We start from the raw sequence: 27,248 nt of genomic DNA on the forward strand, positions 1-27,248 counted from the left end.
AAAAGCATCTGTAAACATTTTAAGATAGCCAAAGACCAAAGTCAATTCTCTAACTTGAAGTAGAACTCTACAAAAAAAAAATCCTCCATCTGCCACATCAGCCGCATATTCTACTGGTGGTGCTTATAAATACAAAGCATGTTAATTTAATTTCTACCTTCAGTAGGTAATCACATGACCACAATCTGGGCTTTCCCTCCTCCCCCTTTTTGGAGGTACCCAGGTAAATGATAAAGCACCGCATTGATTTTCACAGTGGGCAGAGACATGGCCCAGACTGCCACCTACCTTCCTAGCTAACAGAGAGGGCGTGACTCAGACAGGCAAGCTCCCCAACAGTACAAGAGAAAGACGAGTGCATAGGCAGAGGCGCAGAACCTGATCACATGACTTTGTGGTGAATAGAAAGGTCAAGTTAAGAATTACTTTCATTCCTAAACACTGTTACTATGGGAATGTTCCTAAAACAGCGGAACAAATTTTATTTTTTTTCCTATTATCTCACCTTACAACAATCTGTTTAACCACCAGTATCCAAAAAACCCACTGATGAGTAACAACTGAAAACAGCAAGAACAATATGACAGCAATATTGAGAATTATACGGTTTGATTTAAAGAGCAAAGCTGTAAATGAATCAGGTGCGTATCTACAGTAGTGCAAATCTGGATGCTATTTAGCCAGACTCTTGGTGGATTTTCTGTGCCTACAAAAGTAAACAGTTGACCATGACAGTTATTCAAACATCTCAGATAAAAAATCAGGCTGCTTCTGGAAGTGGACACAGTAATTTTTCTTTTTTTAATCAACTGCCCTTTCCGGTTAGGGAGGAGGAAATTTGTAGGTCAAGTTGCGTCACGCTGCTCCCTTTTTGCACATCTCTGCAGTGGAATAACCTTCTCCATTCTTAGGGCCATCAGTGGAAAAAAACTGGACTGTCTGGACTGTAGCACTATAAAAGGGGGATGTAGAGAAAGAACACTGTGATAGCGTGGCACTGGAGGATGCCATTATAGTAGGTGATAATAAAGAACTCAATGTGGGGTATAATATAGCCCTGAATCACATGCTCATACTAGTCTCCCTAAAACATATTATTGTGGTTTACTTCCTGGGTGTCATCAAACCTGCTTATATTAGTGGCCATACACTGGCAGGTGGCCACCAGATTACACCAACAGATACATACCACTCTGATCAAATCTAATTACAGTAAAACATATTACTGTCACACACTTCAAATAGATTTTTAAAAGATTTTATCTAGAAATCTATGTATAAAAAATAAAATCTATTGGAACGTCGACTGAGGCTCTGCAGGGCCGACTGCCAGGACCCCCAGGTCTATCCTGGTCCTGTGCAGGGTGTTTGCCAGCAAAGTGCACCCACCTCTGTGCCAGCGTGCGCCTCCTGTGTCCTCTTTCTGTCCCCCATCAGCCTGTACCACATAACCAGCGGCATGTGTTTTACGTGATATTGTCTTGTCACTAACTGTCCCCTCAGAGGGGCTCACAATCTAGTCCCTAGACCTTAAGACTTAGCTTTTGCTTCATCATCCTTGTTTGTTTTTTTAACTTTTCAGATCTTTGTCATTCCAGACCATGCCTCAATGCAAATGCAACTTAAGGTGGGCATACATCCAGCAATTCTGATTCAATCGACAAAGCGATCAACTTTATTAAGGAACCCACTTCAGTATGGTTGATCAAAAGTTGTTCAACTAGTGACCTACACACTACAAACGATATCCTAAGTGTTTCACCTTCACTAATTGATCTGACAGATGTTGTGTCTCCATGCTCTGAATGCAAAAATCGATTCAGAGTCGACCGAATGACATGTGAAGAGTAGCCGATTCCCGCGCAATTAACCGATATCTTGCATCCTGCTCGATTCTACACAAAATCAGCCACTTTTCATCAATTGGGATTTCTGGAACACACCCAATTCCCTCTCGATTTTATAAAATGATTGAATCGGATGGTCAATCGTACAGCCAAATCACTAGATGTATGGCCACCTTAACTCTCTTGTGTACATTTACTATCAGGACAAAGCATCTACATAACACATCTACATAACTCCCTGCAAGGAAGCAATGAAATTGAATTCTAGCAGTAGTGTAAGTGAGGTATGGTCTGGTGTTATTATCCTGACACCAAACCAACAAACGCTGGTTCAGGTAATTCCTTTAATGACTAACGGTACATAGTTTTCTTGCAAGCTTTTGAAGCTTTAAGTTTCTTCTTCAGGCATGAAACAGAACTTTGGTTAGACGTGTCTGCCATGGATACAATTAGTGCAAGGTAATAAGTTAATCTACAACACTAATGTCTACTCATATCTCAGCAGTAGTGAGGAAAGTAAGTAGATAGGAAAACATCTGCTTGAACAAAATTGAAAAAAAAAAAAAAAGAGGTTAAAGGGACACTTAAGCCAGGAATAAAAAATCAGTTTTACTTTCCTGGGGCTTCTACCAGCCCCCTGCAGCCATCCCGTGCCCTCGCAGTCACTCACGGAACCTCCGGTCCTCCGCCGGCAGTTTTTTTGTTTTCACCAACACGCCCGACAGGCCTGGCCACACGTATTTTTCTTCGCGTTTCCGTACTGTGCAGGACGCTATTGAGGATGGGAACGTGAAGCCGACTCCCTGTCAGGGCCTGTCAGCGAAAACAAAACTAGCTGTCGGTGTGGGACCAGAGGCTCTGTGAGTGACTGCGAGGGCAGAGGATGGCTGCAGGGGGCTGGTAGAAGCCCCAGGAAAGTAAAACTTTTTTTTTTATTCCTGGCTTAAGTGTCCCTTTAAAGACAAAAAGAAGGACCCCTTTGCAGAGAACAATGGTCTGTACAAAACCAGAAGTACCATGAATGGGATAAAAGTCCATGTTAATAAACTGTTAACATATACAGTACTCTTCATCCATGAACAGCACCATACATTACACTGCAGATACAGTATCTAATCTGCTTCTACGTTGATTGTTAGGGTTTTAAAGGCAAACCTACAGTTAAAAAACACCTGAAGCGAGAGGTATATGGAGGCTGCCATATTTATTTCCTTTCAAACAATACCAGTTGCCTGGCAGTCCTGCTGTTCTTTTATGCAGCAGTAGTATCCAAATCACACACCTGAAACAAGCAAATCGAGACAAACATCTGATCTGCATGCTTGTCCAGGGGTCTATTAGCGTCAGGAGAATTAGCAGTAAACATTAGGGTTAGGGTTACAGTAACATTACAGTAAAGATTTCTGCTGACAGTGATACCACAGCTGTAGCCATAGCAGGGAGGGGGTTGCACTAGGGGGGAGGGATCATACTATTTCCTGTACAGTACTTAAAGAGGAGCTGTTAGGTATAAGGTCTCAGAGAAAATAAACACATATATCAGTAGCTAAAGATTGGCTGTACTTACATTACATATGCATTTCACTGTCCACGTTTGGATTTCACAGAATTTGTATATAGTATATGCAGAGATAGATGCTCCTGACAGCTCATGGCAGGCTCCATGTTTTTCTGTCAAATGTGTCGTCATGTCCTGCCTGCTTCCTGATCACAGAAAAGCTCCTACTGAATAACACAGTGTGCAGTGAATATTAATGAGCCATGTGGCTAGGAACAATAGCTGACTCCTGCAGTGTACTCTGCCCCGAGATTTATCAGTGCTACGCGCTGGACTGATTAGAAGCTGCTGTAACGTCTCATTAGCAGCCGAGGGGAGGGCCCCAGAATGCTTTGCAGTTTAGTATGCGGCTTGCGTCCTTATGGGTCTATAACAGCCTTTAAGATAAGCACACATCAAAGGTAACTGAGATTTTTATCTTCACTAATGGCTTTTGGGCTTCCTTCTAAACTGTTTAAAGAGAATCTCTATCTTTAAAATCGCACAAAAGTAAACATACCAGTGCGTTAGGGGACATCTCCTATTACCCTACGTCACAATTTTGCCGCTCCTCGCCGCATTAAAAGTGGTTAAAAACAGTTTTTAAAATTTTGTTTATAAACAAACAAAATGGCCACCAAAACAGGAAGTAGGTTGATGTACAGTATGTCCACACATAGAAAATACATTCATACACAAGCAGGCTGTATACACCCTTCCTTTTGAATCTCAAGAGATCATTTGTGTGTTTCTTTCCCCCTGCAGCTATCTTCCACTGAAGTGTCAGGCTGTTTCTTCCTGCAGAGTGCAGACAGCTATGCCTGTATGTAATTCCTCAGTATGTGAAAGCCCAGCCAGCTCAGAGGAGGATTTATCCAGCTTGTAAAAGATAAGAGAGAAGCTGTCCTAATCTAAATAATACACAGGCAGTGTGCAGAGAGGGGCCTGAAGGGGGGAGATGCATCACAGAACCACAACACTGAAGAACTTGGCAGCCTTCCAGACACAGGCTGACAAGTCTGACAAGAGAGAGATAAGTTGATTTATTACAGAGATGGTGATAGTAGAACGTGCTGCAGTAAGCCAGAACACATTAGAATAGCTTTTGGAACTTGTAGGATGATAAAAAACAGGATGAAATTTTTGTTACGGAGTCTCTTTAACACAGGAGAATAGAGGTTTAAATTAGCTTCTGCAGCCTGACAGTTACTCTTTAAAGAGGAACTTTACTACAAAATAGTAGTGGGGTAAAAAATAAATCAATTCATTACAAAGTGAGAAAACTAAAAATAGAAAGAAATGATAGGTACGGTATTCGCCATCTAATTTGTTCATGTTGTTTGAGCCACAATGAGCCAGCATATTACCATCTACTGTACCAACTGCCATTATATATAACCACACCGCTAACAACGTGATGTGATAGGCTAAAAGGTTTTATTTATAGATATACATATGCACAGAGGGAGATACTAGTTGCTTGGCAACTGGAAACAGCAGTTATTTCCCACAATGCAACAAGGTTCACAGAAAAGGAAACTTTGGTCATGACATAACACTGTGGGAGGGGTTTCACCACTATATCCGCCACACATACCCCCCTGATGATCTATTCGAGAAAAGGTAAAAATCTCTCCTGGGAAAGGGGGTATCAGCTACTTTTTGGGATGAAGTTCAATCCTTGGTTAACCACTTTACCCCCGCCCGTACGGATTTCTCCGTCCCTTTTTCCATCCTTTAACCCCCAGGGACGGAGAAATCCGTACTTTGCGCACTCCCGCCGCTGCCCGCGCTCCCGCTCGTAAACATGCCGCCCGCCGCTAGTAAACACGCCGCCGCCCGCTCGCCCGGAGATCAATGAACGGGAAAATCCATTCCCGTTCGTTGATCTAAGCCCCGCAATGATCCGCTGCTCTCCGATGGGCAGCGCGATCATTGTGAAAAGATACAAACTTACCCAGCCTCCAAGTACTTCCTCCAAGCTTCCAGAAGGACCTTCGGAGGTCGCATTAAAACAAAAAGTTACTGTGGCCATCTTGTGGCCAAATAGTAAAACTACACCCTACACATTTTTCACATACAAATAAATTACTTTTACACAAAAAATTAACTCATTACCTCCCACACTCCCAATTTTTTTTTTGTAATAAAATTTTTTTTAAAAAAATGTACAATAAAAAAAATACATAAATAGTTACCTTAGGGACTGAACTTTTTAAATATTTATGTCAGGAGGGTACAACACTGTTACTTTATAAACTATGGGCTTGTAATTAGTGGTGGACGCAAAACTGAAAAAAATGCACCTTTATTTCCAAATAAAATATTGGCGCCAAACGTGATAGGGACATAATTTAAATGGTTTTATAACCGGGACAAAAGGGTAAATACATTGCATGGGTTTTAATTACAATAGCATGCATTATTTAAAGACTATAATGGCCGAAAACTGAAAAATAATTAATTTTTTTCCCACATTTTTCCTATTTTCCCATTAAAACACATTTAGAATAAAATAATTCTTGGCATAATGTCCCACCTAAAGAAAGCCTAATTGGTGGTGGAAAAAACAAGATATAGATCGTTTAATTGTGATAAGCAATGATAAAGTTATAGACGAATGAATGGAAGGAGCGCTGAAAGGTGAAAATTGCTCTGGTGGTCAGGGGGTAAACCCCCTCCATGCCCGTTTCTAGCCCCGTGCGGGGCGTGCCACCGCCCGGGGCGCTGTTGGGAGGGGGGCGCTGTAATGGAGGGGGGAAGCACCGTAGCCGCGGGGAGGGCAACCCGACCTCCCCTCCCTCTCCCGGGCTGCCCTCCGTGCTCCCCCCTCAGATGTATAGTGAGCAGCAGCAGCCAGGGAGGGAGCGCTGTATACAACTTACCTCCCTAGCTCCAAGCGCTGCTCTCTCGCCGCCGGTCTTCTTTCTGCATACACGCTTATACACACGCTGCTTCCTGTTTAGCCGGAAGCAGCGTATGTATACGCGTGTAGGCAGATGGGAGAAGACTGGCGGCGAGAGAGCAGCGCTTGGAGCCAGGGAGGTATGTTGTATACAGCGCTCCCTCCCTGGCTGCTGCTGCTCACTATACATCTGAGGGGGGAGCACGGAGGGCGGCCCGGGAGAGGTCGGGTTGCCCTCCCCGCGGCTACGGTGCTTCCCCCCTCCATTATGGGGGACAGCTACCTATCTAACCTATCCTGGGGGGCACCTACCTAATCTAACCTACGCTGGGGGGCAGCTGCCTATCTAACCTATCCTGGGGGGCACCTACCTAATCTAATCTACGCTGGGGGGCAGCTACCTATCTAACCAACACTGGGGGGCAGCTACCTATCCTGGGGGGCACCTACCTAATCTAACTTACGCTGGGGGGCAGCTACCTATCTAACCTATCCTGGGGGGCACCTACCTAATCTAACCTACACTGGGGGGCAGCTACCTATCTAACCAACACTGGGGGCAGCTACCTATCCTGGGGGACACCTACCTAATCTAACCTACGCTGAGGGGCAGCTACCTTATCTAACCTATACTCAGGGGCACTTACCTAATCTAACCTACACTGGGGGGCAACTACCTATCTAACCTATACTGGGGGGCACCTACCTAATCTAACCTACACTGGGGGGCAGCTACCTATCTAACCTACACTGGGGGGCAGCTACCTATCTAACCTATACTGGGGGGCACCTACCTAACGTATACTGAGGGGAACCTACCTATCTAACCTATACTGGGGGGCAGCTACCTATCTAACCTATACTGGGGGGGGGGGGGGCAGCTACTTATCTAACCTATACTGGGGGCACTTATCTAACCTGTATTGGGGGCACCTACCTACCTAGCCTATACAGGTGACAACTATACTGGCTACCTATATTGGAGACACCTACCTAAATGACCTATACTGGGGGCACCTACCTATCTAACCTATGCTGGGGGCAACTATTCTGGCTACCGATATTAGAGGCACCCACCTAGCTAACCTGTACTGGGGCACCTACCTATCTAACTTATACCGGGGGCGCCTGCCTATCTAACCTATACTGGGGGCAACTATACTGGCTACCTATACTGGAGGCACCTACCTGGCTACCTATACTGGGGTATCTATTCTTGGCTACCTATACTGGGGGGGCCTATACTAAGTGAAACTAGACCTGGCTAACCTATACTGCGGGCACCCATACCTTGCTCCGGGGGGGGGGGCGCAATTTTTACACCCTCGCCCTGGGTGCATTTTAGCCTAGAAACTGCACTGACCCCCTCAGTGGTGAAGTGGTTAAAGTTCCTCTTTAACGCATTATAACATCTAAATCACCTCCTCACAATTCTTCATTGAGGATCAAATGTTAAGTTGAATGTAAAGGAAATACTGAAACCAAACTCGTTCATTATAGATATTCTTTAGAAGGTATATTCACTCCAGACTGATATTCAGCTTTTGGTAGAGGTGGTTAGTTAAACCACAAGTCCATTTTTTTTATTTCTGGGTTGCATTCTCAATATTTCAGGTTCAGTGGCCTCAAACATAACAAGAGAGCGCACACATTTCACCTGTATTATAGACCTCCTCCTGGTGGCCGGAGCCTGAAATGCCCCACAAAGAACATTTTTGCATCCTGATCTTTAAAACACACTTAAAGGACAAATGTACTGATACAATAAAGTAGCCTCAAATTTCACAAATTATGTAATTATAAGCCAAAACTGATTTTGCCAAAAGGACTGGATAACTCCCAGCCTGCCTGTTGTTTACACATACTTCCTCACAAGAACTAGTATATCATGTACACCATACACTAGCTCCGACATCTCTGCAACTCTACAATATAAACTTAAAGCTGGGTACACACAATACTAGGGGCGATAGAAAGCAGTAATTTGCTAGCCAAGGTTGTACAGATACGTTGCCTATAGGAGCGAAGCATGAGGAGCTTCATAGAGTGGGCTGGGTGAGTGAGGAGAACAATGCTCTTGACTGAATCAATCGCTGGCCAAGATGTAGGGGGCTGTTGTACTCGAGCTAGATTCTAGGAAAAGGTGGTCGTTAACGCGTTTCATCTAGCGATTGTGCAAGGCTGTACTCACATGATTTGTACTTCAGGTCTGATCATTACTTTGTGCTACACATCCTGTTCCTGTACAGAAACAGGAAAAAAGAAAATCTGCAGAATGCAATGAATAGAGTTTGACTGCAAAACACAAATATGGAGTACAGTTTTCACACAAGAATGGGCAGTAGTGAGCTACTTAAAGAGCTGTAACGAAATAGTAGAATGCAGAAAATTACACAAGATACCCACTTTTACTTTAACCTCCCTGGCGGTAATCCAGAGTGTAGCTCGGGCTAGCCGCTGGGTGCTCTATGCAGAGTATAGTGCTCAGCGGGCACCTTTACTCACCTCCCGGGGGATCCAGACATCTATAGCCATTCTCCTTCCTGTCCTCCTAGGCTCTGAATAACTCTGGTAAGATCTGGTCATCGATCTCACTACAGAGTTACAGCGCCCCCCGGAGGACGGAGCTAAAATTGTAGAGCTGGAGCCCATGGATGTGAGTAAGTGCAGGGGCTGCTGCAGAGACTATGGCGGCATGATTTTTTCCTTATTTTAGGGTCTGAAACATTTTAGAAAGACCCTAAAATCCGGAAATAATCATACCGCCAGGGAGGTTAAATAACACTTCCTATAGCTACTGTATATATTGGTATGTAGCCCAGCCCTCCCACTAAGGCTTATCCTAGGTTATTTAATATGCGTAATCAACATACGCATATTAAACATTCTGCAAAGTTCACTTACCAGTGCTAAAGATGTTACCGCCTGTGATACATTTCAGAAAGTAAATCAGGAAAAGAAAAGACTTAACAAACACTGGGCAAACACTGACTAAATAATTTATAAATGAATATTGTAAAACAATAAGCAATTTTATTTATTATGTTATTTTGGTTACAGTTCTATACTGTAGAGATTCCTGTACCCATAATTCCAGAGATCAGTTTATTCATTTTTAAGCTCAACACACACCATACAATATTGGTTGTACAGATTTACCAAATCTATGTAGTATAAGGGCCAACAGATTGAAAATACCTTGAATGATTGATTGGATAAGCTCTTATACTACATGAAAGTGGTAAGATTGAACAACCAAGATTGTATGGTGTGTGTTGAGCCTTACTCGTAGGGTAGAGTGATTACCCCTCCATTGAGTTCCAGGAAAAGTCCACTTGTCTGACCAGTTGCCTGATACAGTGTGAGACTGGCCTGCCCCCCTCTCTGCTCACTGTGTGATGTAATTCCCCAACCACCTTCTGCTTGAGTGGAGATTTCTCCGCTATACTAATGAGAATGAATTGGATCTTTGGAATTGTGGGTACAGTAACCCTGTTACAAGGAAGATTTGCAGCTAAGAAGGTTTTGTATTATATCAGGCACCCTTAAAACATTGCAGAGCATACATTTGGCAAATAATGCTACAGGGGAAGGACCCTGATAGTATACTTAGTATTCATTCCCAATAGTATGGTAGAAGCAATCAAACAAAAAACAAAACAATTTTTACTATTTATACAAAACTAAATATTCAATGCAGGTGGCACTGCCCAGTAAAATCTGTACATATTTGTTAGCAGCGTAAAGTGGAAATCTCAGTTATCCTGTTGGTAGTAAGGTGCATAGCCCAGGTGCAGATTATTTCAGCTGTGACAGTACACTGTGTCATAGTGTTCATGACTCTACATACAGATGAAATGTGATTGGATGCTAGATTTTCTACCTTTTCCATCAGACTTCTCTGGCTTTACAAAGGGCTATGATTGTATACAAAGTACAGTAAAATATAACACAGAAACCAAATGTCAGCTCAGTTGCTGTTATATGTAGTATGTAGTATATTTTACAGCAATATCCAGCACCTGTGTCGCTTTCTGATGCAGTGCTGGCCCCATTTAATTACACTGAATAATAAAATGCTGCTCTGTGGACAAAAATGCATGCAGAAGAGCATTCTAGGAACACCTTGCTGTGTAAGGCTAGGTGGATTCCTGCCGTGCACTTACAGCAGATGGACTGTCACCATGCACGGCATGTAACCTCACAGATAACTTCAATGCGTTTGTTACATCAAACATGCTATGTATGACGTCCTTCTGGTATGGAAGCAACAGATGCATTGACAAAGAGAATGTTTAAAAGGCTCATTAGCATAGCATTCTTTAACATGCCCATTGATCCGCTGTCTTCCAATCTGACAAATGGTCCGTTTTCAGTGCCAGTGTGAACATAGCCTAAATTATAATTGGGAATACCAGCCAGTGCTGTCTGATGTCCTTGTCTATTGCAGTCTATACGTGTTGTTGTTATCTGCACAGCGTGCAGGCAGCCTCGGTTCTTAAGAGTAAACAACAGGCAGCCTTGGCTAATGGGGTAAACAACAGGCAAATGCGAAGGTTCTCAGTCATTATAGCGTCAGAACAGTACTTTCTGATCTGGGATACCTTTGGATTGTTGTGCAATTGCGGACTTCTCTTATTAAGACAGCAGCCACAGCTTATACACTAATACAATCATAACATTTTACCAATAATTCTAGCAATATTTAATGTTAAAACATGGTACAGTGCAGCAATATGCTGATTGTTCTACATTAAGGCCAGTTGAGAGAATTATCTCAACACTTCAGGATGATTTAGTAAAGGAGAAATGCAGTGAAGACAGAGAGGCGGGGTCAGTGTTTACATCACATATCCAATCACGTGCAAAGAAGTGTGTTGCATACTGGATGTTTGATGTGAGCTCAGCTCATCACTGCACATCACCTGCAGGAAATCATCCCTTCAGCTGGTTATGTCACATTCATTTTGTTAGCAACATGAATGTAATTGACCCTCCAGTACCACAAATTAATAAATTAATGAAAGGATTATAGAAAGAATTATAAAGTTGAATACAGAGCTTTCAATCATGCAGCAAATGACGTGGCAAAAAATATTAAAACAGGTCTCTCATTCTGCATTGTCTGAATGTGGAATTATTGCCAGAGTCACAGTATCCACAACTTGTAAAGTATTCATTCTTCTGGTCAGTACGTAGTCATTTACCTCACTTTAATTACAAAGGAATGTGATGCACAATCTGTAAACATGGATGCCTCATTGGATTGTGAGGAAAAGTCAGACACAACAGTGCCTAGTAAGATGGTATTACTTCTCCAGTTGGTTGGGTGTGCTAAAGGCCTCATAGACATTGGCAGCAAAGTGCTTGACTTGTTCCATGAGTAGCAGTTCCTGGAAGATAGTCACAATATTATTAAGCATAAAAATCTATATTACATTTCCAAGCCAGTTGCTATAGGTCTGTATGTCTTTCTGTCCCACACATGCCATCTCCTGCCCTGCCCTGATTGGCCGTGGTGCTGTGTCAGTTCGCCCCACTCTCACACTCACACTCTCCTGCCCCGCCGTGACTCGATGCAGTGCTGATTAGATGGCGCACAAGTGTGTGACAAGATGGTGTGCGCACTCCTCTGTGCAATGTAATTTGCACCACCAGCTAATGAATAAAATACAGCCAAAGACATCAGTAAAACTCCGTCAAAATTTAGAGCAAGTATAATTATAATGGTGGTGATTTATCAAGATCAATGCACAAAATTCTGGAGCTTAAAGGGACACCGAGCAGTGCAGAAACTATGGAAAGATGCATATCATTTTAAAGCTCGCTTTCTCCTCTTTCCAATGATATATAAACCGCTGCCCTACGTCTTTTAGTTTTCGCGATTGAAATTGCCGCAGCCGGAGAAAGAGATAGAGAAAACTAAAAGGCGTAGGGCCACAGTTTAGGTGTCGCCAGAAAGAGGAGAAAGAGAGCTTTAAAATGATATCCATCTTTCCATAGTTACATTGTATTACACAGGGCGACTTTTTCTGCTGAATGGAGCTGCTGACTTTGAGAAAAAGTCGCCCTGTGTAATACAATGTAACTATGGAAAGATGGATATCATTTTAAAGCTCTCTTTCTCCTCTTTCTGGCCACACCTAAACCACGGCCCTACGCCTCTTAGTTTTCTCTATTTTCGTGATCGAAATCGCAGCCGCGGCAATTTCAATCGCGAAAATAGCGAAAACTAAAAGGTGTAGGGCGGCGGTTTATATATCACTGGAAAGAGAAAGAGAGCTTTAAAATGATATGCATCTTTCCATAGTTTCTGCACTGCTCGGTGTCCCTTTAAGTGAGACAGTTGGCTACAGAAATCAACCACATTTCAGCACCAAAAATTAAACTTGGATTCTGACTTGGCAGATAACCCACTTTTTCTCCCGTTTTCTTTGCATCCATCTAGACTTAGCAGCTCCAGTGTGCCTTACAAGGTAAGAATTGGCATTGCTGTGCAATCTAAAGCTTCACCAATGCAGTATGGAATAACCAAATGGTTGTCAAAGGCAACAAGAGCAGTTCATTCCTTCTGATGCAAGCCTCTATTTTCACCAATGGATAGGGAAGCTTTAAGCACCGATTCCCTACGCATCACAGGCCAGGGGGTGCACATTTTACATGGCGGGAGACAGGCTGGTGATTCGCCGGCTGTCCGGGAACTGAACGCTGCTACTGCCATGCACCTGTTTAAGCTCTTTCAAGGTAGATCTTTCAAGCATGCCGGATCAAAATTAAAATAAAGTGGCCACATCGCGGTATCGATCTCTGGGAGATTTAATCATTACGATCGAATCTTCAGGATATTGATGCCGCAAATCATGTAATGTTTGGTCTTACACTTTCACAGTAACAATTCTGCCATCCTCAGAACTACTACTTGTTGCTTTTATGCTACTGCTCCACTTTTCTTCCAGTCCCCTTTTCACCTGTCTTGATAAATCAGCTTGTTAACTTAACAAGGGGTTTGAAACTGCAGCTTTGGTTAGGACAGTAAATATACCAACAATATTTAGTAAAAGAAAAGATTGTATGACTTTAATGTGGCAGTGTCCTGAGTACAATCTTTGATCTCGGTCCAAGCACCTTTACAACTGACTTATCTGTAAATGTGGCCATGAGAAGTTACAGATACACATCCAGAGAATACTGATAAGCCAAGTAAAGTGGTATAAAGAAAATATAATTTAATGGTCTTATATCTTTTTACAACTTGTGTACAATGTTCACTTCACCTAGTTAGGTTAATAAATTAATAACTACAGTAAGTTATAATTAATAACTACAGTAAGTTATAATCAGGCCATAATTATATGCTGTTGACACAAATGTCTTGCAGTACAACCTCCTGACCGTCTAACGCCGATCGGACGGACGCCATATGGTGTCATCTCGAGAGGAGCGAGATTTGACGGGAGCTCCCGTCGCTGTAAACAGACAGTCCCAGCGATCAGCCTGCCAGCGGCTGATCAGCGACTGATTTGCTTTTTTTTTTTATATAAAAAAAACTAAACACCACAGCAGCAATCAGAGACCACCAAAAGAAAGCTCAATTTGCGAAAAGAAAAGGAGGTAAAACTCATTTAGGTGCTACGTTGTATGACCGAGCAATAAACCGTTAAAGTTGTAAAGTGCTGAATTGTTAAAAATGGCCTGATCACTGGGGGTGGTGGTATAAACCTCTTATCCTCAAGAGGTTAAAATGTACCAGTGGGGGAAAAAAGTAAAAGAAAGTGCCCCAAAGGGGAACTTGCCTCAGTAGAGTAAAGCCTCTGGATAATCCAGAGATTCCGGAGGCTTCTCCCGTCCTCCTCCAAGTGCTGTCACCTCCACAAAACTGCTGACAAGCGCATGCACAGTGGCAAGGACATACAGTAATTGGGCTTGGCGTTTTTCAGCGAAGCCCAAGCAGGTCCTTGTTCCTGCACAGTCACAGTGCGGCGAGCTTCAGCAAGAAGCAGTGCTGGAGTGGCGAGGTGGAGGGAGACAGAGGAAACCTCTGGAAGATCTACCCAGGTAAGTATCCAAATTTTTGCTTTTAAGATCTCACAGGAATATTTTCAACTATCTGAAACATGCATGCATTCTTACCTGTACAAAGTGATTGGGCATTTCACTGCATATAGTGTGGATCTGTCCATTGACAATGGGGATAATTTTAGCCAGCGGAAGACTGATACCTGAAAGGCTTCAGAAAGATATTGCAGAAATTACACATAAATGGTGTCTATACAAAATGCTTAACTGACTAAATACAACATATTTTCTTTTGTTCCATTTTCTGGTTACAACGAGTCTATGAACAGAGCCTATTGCATGCTTCTTGGCAAGACTGGCATTTGTTGTTGTTTCCTCTTTGAAAATGTGTTATTTTTTGTTGAACACTTGAAGATCACAGATATTTTAAAATGTTTAACCCTTAGACTGCTATTATTTTTTTTTTTATACACGCTTCATGTCAGTTCCATTTTGCCATTGTCTGAATTGTGTTTATTTAAAGGAAACAAGAGACCACCTGATAAAAAAAAATTATACATACCTACTAGGGCTTCCTCCAGCCCCCTTCAGGCTGATCGGTCCCTCGCCTCTTCCCAGACCACCTAGATCCTCCGCTAGGTGGCCCGGTAATTCCGACAGTTGGAGTGTACTGTGCACTTCTGCGCTCCCATCGCCGGGAGTTCTGCGTCTGCAGAATGCTCCCAGCTGCAGAGGTGCGATGGGGGAGCTCGTGCGGCCGTCCTGCGCCTGCGCCGAGTGGCGGAATTACTGGGCCGCCTACGGAGGATACAGGTGGCCTGGGAAGACAGCGAAGGACCATCTACCAAAACACTATCCATGGCAGTCAAAGAGTTAAATACTTATATTACCCGGGGGAAAAAATAAATTAAGCCCATGGTGGGCTTGATAATCTAATCCTTAGCCTCCTGCTGCTACTTCTTGTCCTTGGGTCCCTTTTCGTTCCACATCCCCAGTCCTTTTCGTATTCGACTGGATCCCCCTGTTGAATAATCTATTGGAAGTTCCCCCTGACATTAACAAGCGATTCCAGACCCTTTGTGCAGAGCAAAAATGAGTGCTCAACCATGAGCGCTTCCTTTCATTGTGCATGTGTGGTTCGGGAGTTGGTCCCAACCCCTCGGTGGAACTTCCTGGAGAGGCTGGAGAAAGAAGAGGACCAGGCACAGGGAGCATAAGGGACCCAGCAGACAACAAGCAGCATCAGGAGGCCAAGGGTGCTTCAGGAGTAATTTAAGCATTATTTTGACATTTTTAAAATGGACCAAAAGTGATAAAAAGTTACAACTTTTGTCCTTTATATAGTCATGAGAAAAGAAAGTACAACCACTTTTGTTTTTAAAGGGGTTCTGTGGATACTTCTAAAAACAAAAACTGACACTTACCTGGGGCTTCTACCGGCACCCTGCAGCTGTCATGTCCTGCGCCGTCCTCTACGATCCTCCGTTCCCCACCGCCGGTCACCATTCAATTATTCGCGGCTGCACTGTCCTAGCTCCTGCACGCGTCTCCGGGTGCTTACTGCGCAGGTGCAGCACACAAAATCTTCATACTGTGCAGTTGTATTCATCTAGTTAGACGAATAATTGGACCGTGACCGGCGTCGAGGAACGGAGGATCGTAGAGGATGGCGCGGGATATGACAGCTGCAGGGGGACGGTAGACGCCCCAGGTAAGGGTCAGTTTTTTGCTTACAGAAGTATCCACAGAACCCCTTTAAGGGTTTATGTATTAATAATAATAAAACACCGCTCAATAGATTACATATTGTCATTACTTATTTAACAAAAATGGAGAAGCGTTATGTGAAAAACTAAGTAAGCTCCATAACTTAATAGCTTGCTGAACCACCTTTAGCAGTGATAAGTAATTGTTTTCAGTATAACTTTATCAGTCTCTCACATTGTTATGGAGGAATTTTGGCCCACTATTCTTTACAACAGTGTAACACATAAAGGGGTGTATGCAATAAACTGTGACTAGCAGAATTATGTGCATCAAGTATTATTGTACGATGAGTAGAGTGTAATGAATTGCATATGATGTATTGCATTCTGCTCTGCTCATCATGTGGTAAGACTTTATACACATAATTCTGCTTAAGGCAATTTATTGCATACACCCCAAAAGAGGGAAGAACGACGAATGACGATTCCCAGCATTACTGTAGAAAACATATCTACATGAGGAAGTATGACTTTGTAGTTCATAGGAAGTAGATGCAAGACCCCATTCCTCTAAAAGGAAATTACAGGCTCCAGAAGTCTTAAAGAGTACCTGAGATGAAGAACTAGATGAAGAACTGTCTGACATCTAACGGACAATCTAGGCGGCGGTGGAGGATGGCGAGGGACCAATTAGCCTGAAGGGGGCTGGAGGAAGCCCCAGGTATGTATATTTTTTTCTAGTTCTTCATCTCAGGTTTACTTTAAGCCTGTAATGATAAGTGCATAGCCACATACAAGCAGATTCACAAGGAATTCTGCAGTTAAAAAAAACCTCATTTCTAAAAAATAATATTTATGATCTACACAAATTGTCATGATGGCTGTTTGAATGGCTTTATCCAATGTTTGGTTTAGTTGGACTTTAAAGTGCTCAAGCACAGTACGATCTGATTATTTGATGCACCTTTTGATAATGGAACTGGATAAATAGAAGTGATATTTATCATACACTCTTATACTGTATGAATCTATTTAATGCTTTCAATAGGTTGATAGTATAATGAAGTAGTGACAAAGTCTCCTAATACCATTTTTGTATGAACAATAATCCACCAAACTTGAGGTTTGTGGTGCTGGGAACATTGGCAGCATGTTTTTATTCAAATCTAAAAACAAATCAATGGAAAAGTGATGCCTCCGTGGCAAGCATTACATTTAGCATATCCTATCCTCCTGTAGCATCTGTAATGAAAGAAATAGGGTATTGAAATGTACCTGTCCACTGGGCTATGCTGGGTTAGTTCCTGGTTGTTAGGTCGAAAGAACTCTGCAATGCTGTCAAGAAGCCTCCCGAAGCCCCGACTCATGCATGAATTCAGCACTGTGCTAAAATCTTGACTGTAAAGACATTCAATATACACAATACAGGTGAGGTTTATTAGTGATGATTTTTTTTACCACGTCAGCATGTAATGAAAAAATAGCATTTATAGACATTTTACTAAAGATATTGAATGTGTTATAATATTAAAGCCAAATTCCACATATCTGAACTCATGCTCTTCGCAGTGCCATCACTGTTTGCCAGCATATATGACCCTCCATTTTGTGGTAAAAGGCTCTGATTAGTTGACCACTGCTGCTTTTCCTCCAGCTTTAATCACCCATGAGGATCTAAAGCCTAGTATACCGTATATACTCGCATATAAGCCGACCCCCCAACTTTTCCCTGAAAAACCAGGGAAAAATGATTGACCCCCATATAAGCCAGGGGTAGGAAATGCTGGATTGGTGCAGCCCCCAGTGTGTCCCAGTATAGCTAGTATAGTGCCCAGTATGGGTAGGTAGTGCCTCAGTATAGCTAGTATAGTGCCCAGTATAGCTAGTAAAGTGCCCGGTATAGCTAGTGTAGTGCTCAGTATAGCCAGTATAGTGCCCAGTATAGCCAGTATAGTGCCCAGTATAGGTAGGTAGTGTCCAGTATAGCTAGTATAGTGCCCAGTATAGCTAGTAAAGTGCCCAGTTTAGCTAGTATAGTGCCCAGTATAGCCAGTTTAGTGCCCAGTATAGGTAGGTAGTGTCCAGTATAGCTAGTAAAGTACCCAGTATAGCTAGTAAAGTGTTCAGTATAGCTAATAAAGTGCCCAGTTTAGCTAGTATAGTGCCCAGTTTAGCTAGTATAGTACCCCAGTATGGCTAGTATAGAGCCCCAGTATGGCTAGTATAGTGCCCCAGTATGGCTAGTAAAGTGCCCAGTTTAGCCAGTATAGTGCCCAGTATAGGTAGGTAGTATCCAGTATAGCTAGTATAGTGCCCAGTATAGCTAGTAAAGTGCCCAGTTTAGCTAGTATAGTGCCCAGTATAGCTAGTAAAATGCCCAGTATAGCTAGTAAAATGCCCAGTATAGCTAGTATAGTGCCCAGTATAGGTAGGTAGTGCCCCAGTATAGCGCTCCTCCCGCGGCCGCTGCTGCTATTACCTGCTTAGGCAGCGGCATCCTCTAATTCGCGTTCTCCTTCTCATGTTGCATATACCGGTAAGTGTATCACAGCAGCGTGCCCGGCGCTGCTGCTGTGACGATGCAGGGGGCAGGAAAGAGCGCGGCTCCCTGTAGTGGCGATCTGTATCGCCGTTACCAGGGGAACCGCTCTTTCCTGCCCCCTGCATCGTCACAGCAGCAGCGCCGGGTGCGCTGCTGTGATACACTTACCGGTATATGCAACATGAGAAGGGGAACGCGGATTAGAGGAAGCCGCTGCCTAAGCAGGTAATAGCAGCGGCGGCCGCAGGGGGAGCACTATACTGGGGCACTACCTACCTACCGCGAGGGGAGCGGGGAGCGGACCACCAGACCACCAGGAAAGACTCGCATACAAGCCGACCCCCCAACTTTTGACCCCCTTTTTGGGGGGTCAAAAATTCGGCTATACGGTACACATTCAATCTTGATTGGCCAATCTTACCAACAGATTTTGAATACTATGAACAGATTGGGCTGGTTAGACAAAACTGGGTGTGTATAAGGCTTAACACCCTGGCAGTTCAGATAATGCTTCAGGAATCATTATCGCAAAGCCACAGGGGGGCAGGCTTGGACTTGAAAAGACATCAGAGAAGCCAGACTCTGCTATAATGATTCCTGAGCAAAGCCAGACTAAATGCTCAGTTGGGGATTTTATCAGGGCTGTAAGAAGCAGGCTGAGCAGTGAAGAATGATACAGAGAGCAGGGTAGGTGTTTTCTCTAATGTTCCCACTGATATATATGGTAAAATTCAAGAGGGTGCTTCTTCTCTGGTTCACTTTAAAGTAAGAGCAAGTTGATGCATGCGTGTACCCTCACCGTGCTCCCGTTGCCGGGAGAATTATACGCCTGCGTTGTAGTACTGCACAGGCGCAGAACGCTCCCTGCTATGGGAACGGAAGGGGGAGCATGCAGCCAATCATGCACAGTATGCCCCAACTGGAGGAGTGACTGGGGCAACTAGTGGAGGATCCAGGCGGCCTGGAAGGACAGTGAGGGACCAATGAGCCTAAAGGGGGCTGGATGTACACATTTTTATATTCCCCCATCTCAGGTTATAGGAATTGATTTCATTCATACACCGCAGAACAATTTTCAATAGATTCCAGCAGGGAATCCATTGAAAATTGATCAAACAGCATCATTGCACTGTTTAATGCAGTACTATGCTATGGGCCAAGCGATTGACCACCGCTCCTGCTCAGCCCCTAATTGACCAATATTTTCCATCTGGTCAATTCTTCTAATCGAATTCTAGGCCAAAATATTTCAAATTGATTAAATCAAAGTCATCAAATGTGCCAAGTATCGACTGGAAAATCAATGTTTGTATTGCCTGCTTAACTTACATTTCAGACACAAAAATGTTAGGCAGTTTTATCTCAAGGCAGTGTTAAGAGTGGTCAATGCAAACAGTGATTCAGGATACTTCTTTAAAAAGGGTAACTCCACATGATACAATAAATACAAATACTACACTTTATGCACTATGTTTATGTTATTACCGGTACATTTTTTAAAGGGATACTGTAGGGGGGTCAGGGGAAAATGAGTTGAACTTACCCGGTCCCCAGCAGACATCCTGCGTTGGCGCAGCCACTCACCGATGCTCCGGCCCCGCCTCCGGTTCACTTCTGGAATTTCAGACTTTAAAGTCTGAAAACCACTGCGCCTGCGTTGCCGTGTCCTCGATCCGCACAGCGCAGGCCCAGTATGGTCTGTGTCTGCGCAGTACACTCCTGGTGACATCAGTGGGAGCGAGGACACGGGCGTGCAGGCGCAGTGGTTTTCAGACTAAAGTCAGAAATTCCAGAAGTGAACTGGAGGCGGCGCCTGAGCATCGGTGAGTGGCTGCGCCAACACAGGACGTCTGCAGGGGACCATTAGAAGCCCCGAGTAAGTTCAGCTCATTTTCCCCCGACCCCGCTACAGTATCCATTTAAATCACGAAAAGTATAGTGTTTGGTGCACAGGGTTTTCTAGAATTCTCATTTTTCTGTGTCACTGGCTTACTTTTCACCCAGTGGTCTGCATAGAGGAGAAAGTAAAAGAAATAATATGGGGCCCCGTACATTTTAATACTTCATTGACCATAAAGTGGTTGTGACTGCCACAATCTCTGACTTAGAGGCCCCTAAGGAGCCCGGAGCCAAGGGCAGCTACTCCGTTTAAACCTATAGCACCCTTAAATAGGCATCCCCTTCAACCACTCTATCTTCTAGCACCCATGCAAGAGAAGGAACAAAGGCCTGCATACCCCCTCTTAAAAATCACACTTACCCGACTGAAATGTATATCATTATCACAGTATCTATTGTCAATAGTGTGTAAATCTATGAAGACACACTTTTTCAGAGGAGGAGCCATCTTGGGATGGGAAAGGTACCCATTCAAAAGCACAAAAGCAACATTACCTTAGAAGTCCTACCCATTAGATTTATAAAGGTACCTACTGAATGAAGGGAGGGGGGAGGGGGGTAGCTAGGTGCTGTTGCATATGCAGGGGTACCGATTTCTACTCTGATGTTTGGATTTTTGCTAAATAATCCTGCACAGAAAAAATGGTGGCAGTTTTTTTCAAACATTTAAGTAAATATAAAACCTGTTTTAACCACAAATCAGTGTTGGTGGAAAAGTTTTAATTATCCTTACTTGCTTCTCTATCCAGCATGACTCAGTAGAGAAAATTGTAACATTTTGTGCCACCACCTTTGTTGCCTATATAAGAATGTCTCACCTGATCATGGCCAGCAGAGGAAATATCTCTAAGCTACCAACTCGTTATTGTGGACACTGTCATCCAGTATAGGAGGGGGCCCTAAACCATTTTTTATTAGAACCATAGTCCAGGTTTGTGTTGTTTAGTGCATAGCGTGTAGAACATATACTTTACAATGCTTAGTGAAAGAGCTCTAGTATGTGTGCTGAGCAAAGTTATCCCCCTATTCAGTAACACTGAGAGGAGCATGGAGAGGACAGCAGCAAGCATTTAAAGTGGACCTGAAATCAAAACAACCTCTCTGCTCTAAAAGATACACAACAGCATAATAACCTTTAAAGAAAAAAACATTTCTTTATTACAGCTGATACAAATCCTGAAATCTGCACTGTTTCTACTTACTGCTTTCATGGAAGTAGACATATTGTTAACATCCTGTGCTTTGAAATAAGCTTATCTGCCATGGCGGTCATGTGATACAGGGTAGAGATCAAATTACAACTTGTGATGACATAGGTATGCGGGAATTAGACAGGCTAAACTCTCTAAATACATACAGGGTGCATTTCTCTCTGTTTTCCTTCTGTCCTGTGCAAGAGTTCAGGTCCACTCCAATGTACAGAGCTGACTCTAGCCACCTCCTCTCTGTGCTGCAAACAAATTAACTATTTGTAGTCAGCTGGTGCAAAGAGCTGACTCTGCTCACCTTCTCTTTGTGCCACTATAAAATTAACTATTTGTTGTTTTATTACAGGCAGGAAGATGAGACATTGTTGTAGCGGTTACAAACTGGGTAGGTTAAAGGAAAGACTAAACCCTTTATCAAAAGCTAGGCAATGGGGAACAGCAGATATGGAGTACTGTCCACAAGGAACTAATGACTAAAGGTGTGTACACACGTCAAATTTTATGCCGGATTGTCATTTAAACTGGTCGTTTGAACGACTTGAAGTGCAAACAACAAGTCTTTCAGACGTCATGTATACACTGACTAACAAAGTGGCTGATATGCAAATTTACATGTCATTTAACCTTCTTGATAATGGACAATGGACTGGATAGAACAATGGACTCGAATAAAAGACTGATCAAACGACTTGTTGTTTGAACATCTATTAGTTGGACAAACTACTAATAGTTGTTTGTACACATATATGGACCTAACAGTTGTTTGAACAACAGTTGGTCCAACAGATCCACTGAGCGGATTGGGCAAACCGACTTTTATCAGTCGCTCAACAACGCGTACACAAATTCAACTTGTCGTTCAAACGACAAGTCGGACGACAAGTTGTTGGAAAAAGCTGGATGTGTGTATGTACCTTGCGATGGAGGAGGTAGGCTGGGTCAGGTGATCTGCTCTGTGCTGAGGAAGGAACAAGCTAGCCATGTACATTTAATACATGTAGTGCAAATAGTACAGACATGCTGCTATGCACACATACTATCACATCTTAAAAAACGGGAGGCTGGACTAGTGTTTTAAAGTTGTAAAACATTATAATAAAAAGAATCATGTGCATGAAGGATATAAGGATATAAAGGAGAATAAAACATATAAGGACATAAAAGGATATAAAAGAGAATAAAAAGTGACAGCATATTTTTTTTACCTTTCTAACATGTCCCTGGTTTCATTCAGTAGCCGAATTGTGGTTACGTCTTTTTCAGTCAGTCCATATGCCTAAAATGTACAGAGGTTTACTTGTTTAATACAGAAAATGCAGTAGAATGCTGTAAATAATTCTACTGCTAAAATTCTTCTGTACTTAAAAGATATCTGAAGTTTAAAAGTATTCTTCACAAAATGACTTAAAAATATAGTGACCAATACTTTGAATAGTTTAATTATAATGATGGATCATGCCCCATGCAAAAGATTTCTCACCTAGAGGTAGTACAGCAGCACTATGTGTGCCGAACTGTTAATCCCACTCAACAGCCCCTTACCCATTATGCTTGGAGCTCCTAATAGATGCCATCATGCTTAAGTACTCTATGCCTCACCTTCCAGAGGCTACTATGTAATGGTGCTACCTATGTACCTCCAGAGCTACACTGAAACATCCTGCTGGTCAGGATAGCATACGTTCCAAATGACCTTTTGAAGAGGCAGTCATTTTTTAACCAAATCCCTTTGGTCCTATTTGCTCTTCAGGTCTTCTGTACAGGTCCATAAAATTACTTAAAGTATCCCTGAACCGGGAGAAAGAAAACTGCAATTTTGGCTGCATGAAACTGCAGCTGAAAGGTGCTCCTGGCCTGCAGCTGGAAGGCTAAACTGCCCAACAAGAGTGCAGTTCCGCTGTCTCTGGAAAAGGGTCAGTGTTATGAGTAGGGGGGAAGTGGTTAGGGTTGGGGGAATACGGCAATATTGGCGCCAATACTGGAAGAGATAGCAATACATGTGTGGGGAAAAAGCAAGTTATGGTTCATCCTGTACTTAAGACTACATATTTTCAAATAAAAAAAATTAAAAGCCACAGAGGTCACAGAGAAAAAAATGAGCTTTATTTACCCAGGGCTTCCTCCAGCCCCTAGCAGCCGACATGGCCTTTGCCGCAGCTCCGGTGGCTCCAGGTCCCCGCTGTTGCAGATGCCGACCACGCTAGGTCGGTATCTACTGGGCCTGCGTGAGTGCTGCTATCACTCGCACATGGTCTGGAGTATTCTGCGCAGGCGCAGTAGTTCAGCATCTGCACAGCACGCTCCAGACCACTTGTGAGTAATTGACAGCAGCAGATGCGCAGGCCCAGTAGATGCCGACCTAGTGAGGTTGGCATCTGCAAAGGAAAGGAATGGGAGCCACCGGAATTGCGGCAAGGGCCATGTCGGCCACTAGGGGCAGGAGGAAGTCCTGGGTAAATAAAGCTCATTTTGTTACTTTCCCCTGATGATTCCTTTAAAGTCAATTTTATCTTTGAGAAGATGCAGTAATTCGTTTTCATAATTACATATATTAATGCCACTATTATATTATTTTTCTCTGCACTGTTTTTAATTTTTCTGGTGTGCAAAAACCTGAAAAAGCATATGTAGGTTTCAGTTTGAACCTGGTTGGATTGAGACAGTTGGATTGAGACAGGTTTGTGAGTCAGGCAAGTTCAATCTGATTTGGTCAGACACAAGTCTTAAAAAAAATAGACCCGCAAAGGACTCTAACGGGGAGGAGGGGGATATTACATATCCTTCTTCAAGAAGGTTTTCCCTAGAATACACAAAAATTTCCCTTTCAAGTTATATCGTTATTTGGGTTGAAAAATGACATACCGTATGTCCAAAGAGTTCAGCCTATGGTTCAAGTTCTATCTATGCCTTAACATGTTAATACTGAGAAAAAAGGCAATACAAGCTTCTCATGTTAGACTCATAGTGGACTATTTATCAAACTGTGATAGAATGTATTATGTCCCTAAAAAAAAAAATTACAAGAAAATAAACTGAGGATTATTTGTAAAAAGCGGCAAAAACTAAAATGTAAAAAGCATTAATGTTGTTCCTCTTACTGCCAATCCTAACAGTATGGTTTCAGTCACATGATCATAGAAAATGCTATGACTACTGGCCAAAAGATAGCTGAAGGTCTGGCCTGAGAGGGAGGGGCTTGCCCCTGTGCAGCACCCATTGAAATTAATAGATTTTTCTGCAATATCTTGGAAAAAAAGACGTAAGGTCAACCCTAACAAAGTGCCTCTGTATAAGGTAGAAAGTAGAGCATTTTGGAGTATAAATGTACTCATATAAGAACAATGAAGCTTTAAATATGCTCAGACTCACTTCTGTAATTTTGATAGTTCTACCTTGCTGGTTTTTCATTATATAGTAAACATCATCTAAAATGTATTATGTAATATATATATATATATACACACACACACACACACACACACACACACACACACATACACATATATATATATATATATATATATATATATATATATATATATATATATATACATACATGCATACACACACACACACATATATATATATACACATATACATATATATATATATATATATATATATATATATATATACAACTTTACTTACGGTAACGTCTTTTCCGGTAGTCAGGAGGACAGCACCCCTGGATGAGACTTGTCTCCCTCCCCACCGTGGACAGGAACTGCAAAAGAAACAATTTGCATAAGCAATAGGCAGCCAGGTATATAAGCTACTTACTTGCCACTATACTTCAGTTAATATAAAAGATAATACGGACACTTAATAATGCTTATACAAACCTCTGATATTCCACCCAATAAGGGCGGGTTGTAGGGGTGCTGTCCTCCTGACTACCGGAAAAGACGTTACCGTAAGTAAAGTTGTCTTTCCCGGATCGTCACTCGGACAGCACCCCTGGATGAGACGATATACTAAAGATCAGGCTTAGGGCGGGACCACTGCTTGCAGAACCTTTCTTCCAAAGGATAAATCTGTAGCTGCCGATACATTAAGTCGATAATGCTTCACAAAAGTGTTATGACTTGACCATGTTGCAGCCCTGCATATCTGCTCAATGGAGGCCCCTGCCCTCTCTGCCCATGACGTAGAAATGCCTCTTGTAGAATGAGCCCTGACCGAAGAGGTTAACGTCTTTCCCCGTATCTGGTATGCTGATACAATTGTCTGTTTGATCCAGCGTGCTAAGGTTGTCTTAGAAGCTCTGTTCCCTCTTGTTTTTCCTGCAAACAGGACAAAAATTGCATCTGATTTTCTCCAGGCATTAGATCTTTCTAAATACTGTAACAGACACCTCCTCACGTCCAACAAATGTAGTCTCTCTTCCTTATCATTTGCCGGATTCTCACAAAATGACGGGATATAAATTTCTTGGTTCCTGTGGAAAGAAGAAACCACCTTCGGAAGAAATGTTGCGTCCGGACACAATGTTATTCTATCCTCTGAAACAACACAGTACGGCTCCTTAATCGATAGTGCTTGTAGCTCACCTATTCTTCTTGCTGTAGTAATTGCTAGAAGAAATATGGTTTTCAATGTCAGGAATTTGTCCGAAACTTGAGATAAGGGTTCAAACGGAGACTCACATAGACCCTGTAACACTGTATTAAGATCCCAAGAAGGAACTCTTGACCGTATAGATGGTTTTAGTCTTCTTAAAGCCTGAAAGAAACGGATTATATAATCCTCCTGTGCTAATTTCCTTTCTAGGAACACACTCAAGGCTGACACCTGAACTTTCAAAGTACTAATACTAAGACCCTTCTTATAGCCACACTGTAAGAATTCCAAAACTGATCTAAGCGATCTATTGCTGCAGGATCTATCTATACACCAGTGATTAAAAACTCTCCAAGCCTTCCGGTAAATTAATCGAGTTACCTTCTTTCTACTATTGAGTAGTGTTTCTGACAGATCATCTGAGAAACCCTTAGACTTCAGTATTTCCCATTCAGGTTCCAAGCTGATAGGTGAAGTAGACTCGGATCTGGATGTAATACTGGCCCCTGGGATAACAAGTCCTGAGTCAGTGGGAGGATCATTGGTTCTGATATCGCTAGAGACTGTAGTAATGTGAACCATGGACGTTTGGGCCACATTGGAGCAATCAATATGATTCTCGCTCTGTCCTGAATGATTTTCTTCAATACTCTGGAAAGTAATGGAATTGGCGGAAAGGCATACATCATCCTGCCTCCCCAACTGATTGTGAACGCATCCATTGCCCAAGGTAAGTCCTCCTGAAACAGGGCGCAAAACTTCCGGCATTTTGAGTTCCTTTTCCTGGCGAATAGATCCAGTTCTGGATATCCCCACTGTGACGTTATCGTTTGAAACACCTTCGGATTGAGTGACCATTCGTTCTGGTCCAGCTTCTCCCTGCTTAGATAATCTGCCAACTGGTTTGATGTCCCCTTTAGATGACGTGCTTGTAATGACATGATATTGTTTTCTGAAAATTTTTGATGTTTGTTTCCATAACATCTGGCTCTTCGTGCCTCCTTGTCTGTTTAGGAATGCTACCACAG

General features: G+C 42.7%; 1 protein-coding gene across 2 annotated transcripts in view; it reads right to left on the reverse strand.

The window, feature by feature from the left end:
• Positions 1 to 10,979: 10,979 nt before the first annotated feature.
• PEX3 (peroxisomal biogenesis factor 3) overlaps positions 10,980 to 27,248 on the reverse strand; it is a 46,209-nt gene continuing 29,940 nt past the window's right edge. For both annotated transcript variants that reach the window (XM_068231699.1, XM_068231700.1), the window contains exons 10-13: positions 22,866 to 22,936; positions 17,287 to 17,409; positions 14,420 to 14,516; positions 10,980 to 11,682 (exon numbers count right to left, since the gene is read on the reverse strand). In XM_068231699.1, coding sequence (XP_068087800.1) covers positions 11,599 to 11,682; positions 14,420 to 14,516; positions 17,287 to 17,409; positions 22,866 to 22,936 — 375 coding nt within the window. In that variant the 3' untranslated portion in view covers positions 10,980 to 11,598. The remainder of the gene's footprint in view (positions 11,683 to 14,419; positions 14,517 to 17,286; positions 17,410 to 22,865; positions 22,937 to 27,248) is intronic.

The sequence above is a fragment of the Hyperolius riggenbachi genome, chromosome 4 (genome assembly GCF_040937935.1).
Source record: "Hyperolius riggenbachi isolate aHypRig1 chromosome 4, aHypRig1.pri, whole genome shotgun sequence".
Lineage (NCBI taxonomy): Eukaryota > Metazoa > Chordata > Amphibia > Anura > Hyperoliidae > Hyperolius > Hyperolius riggenbachi.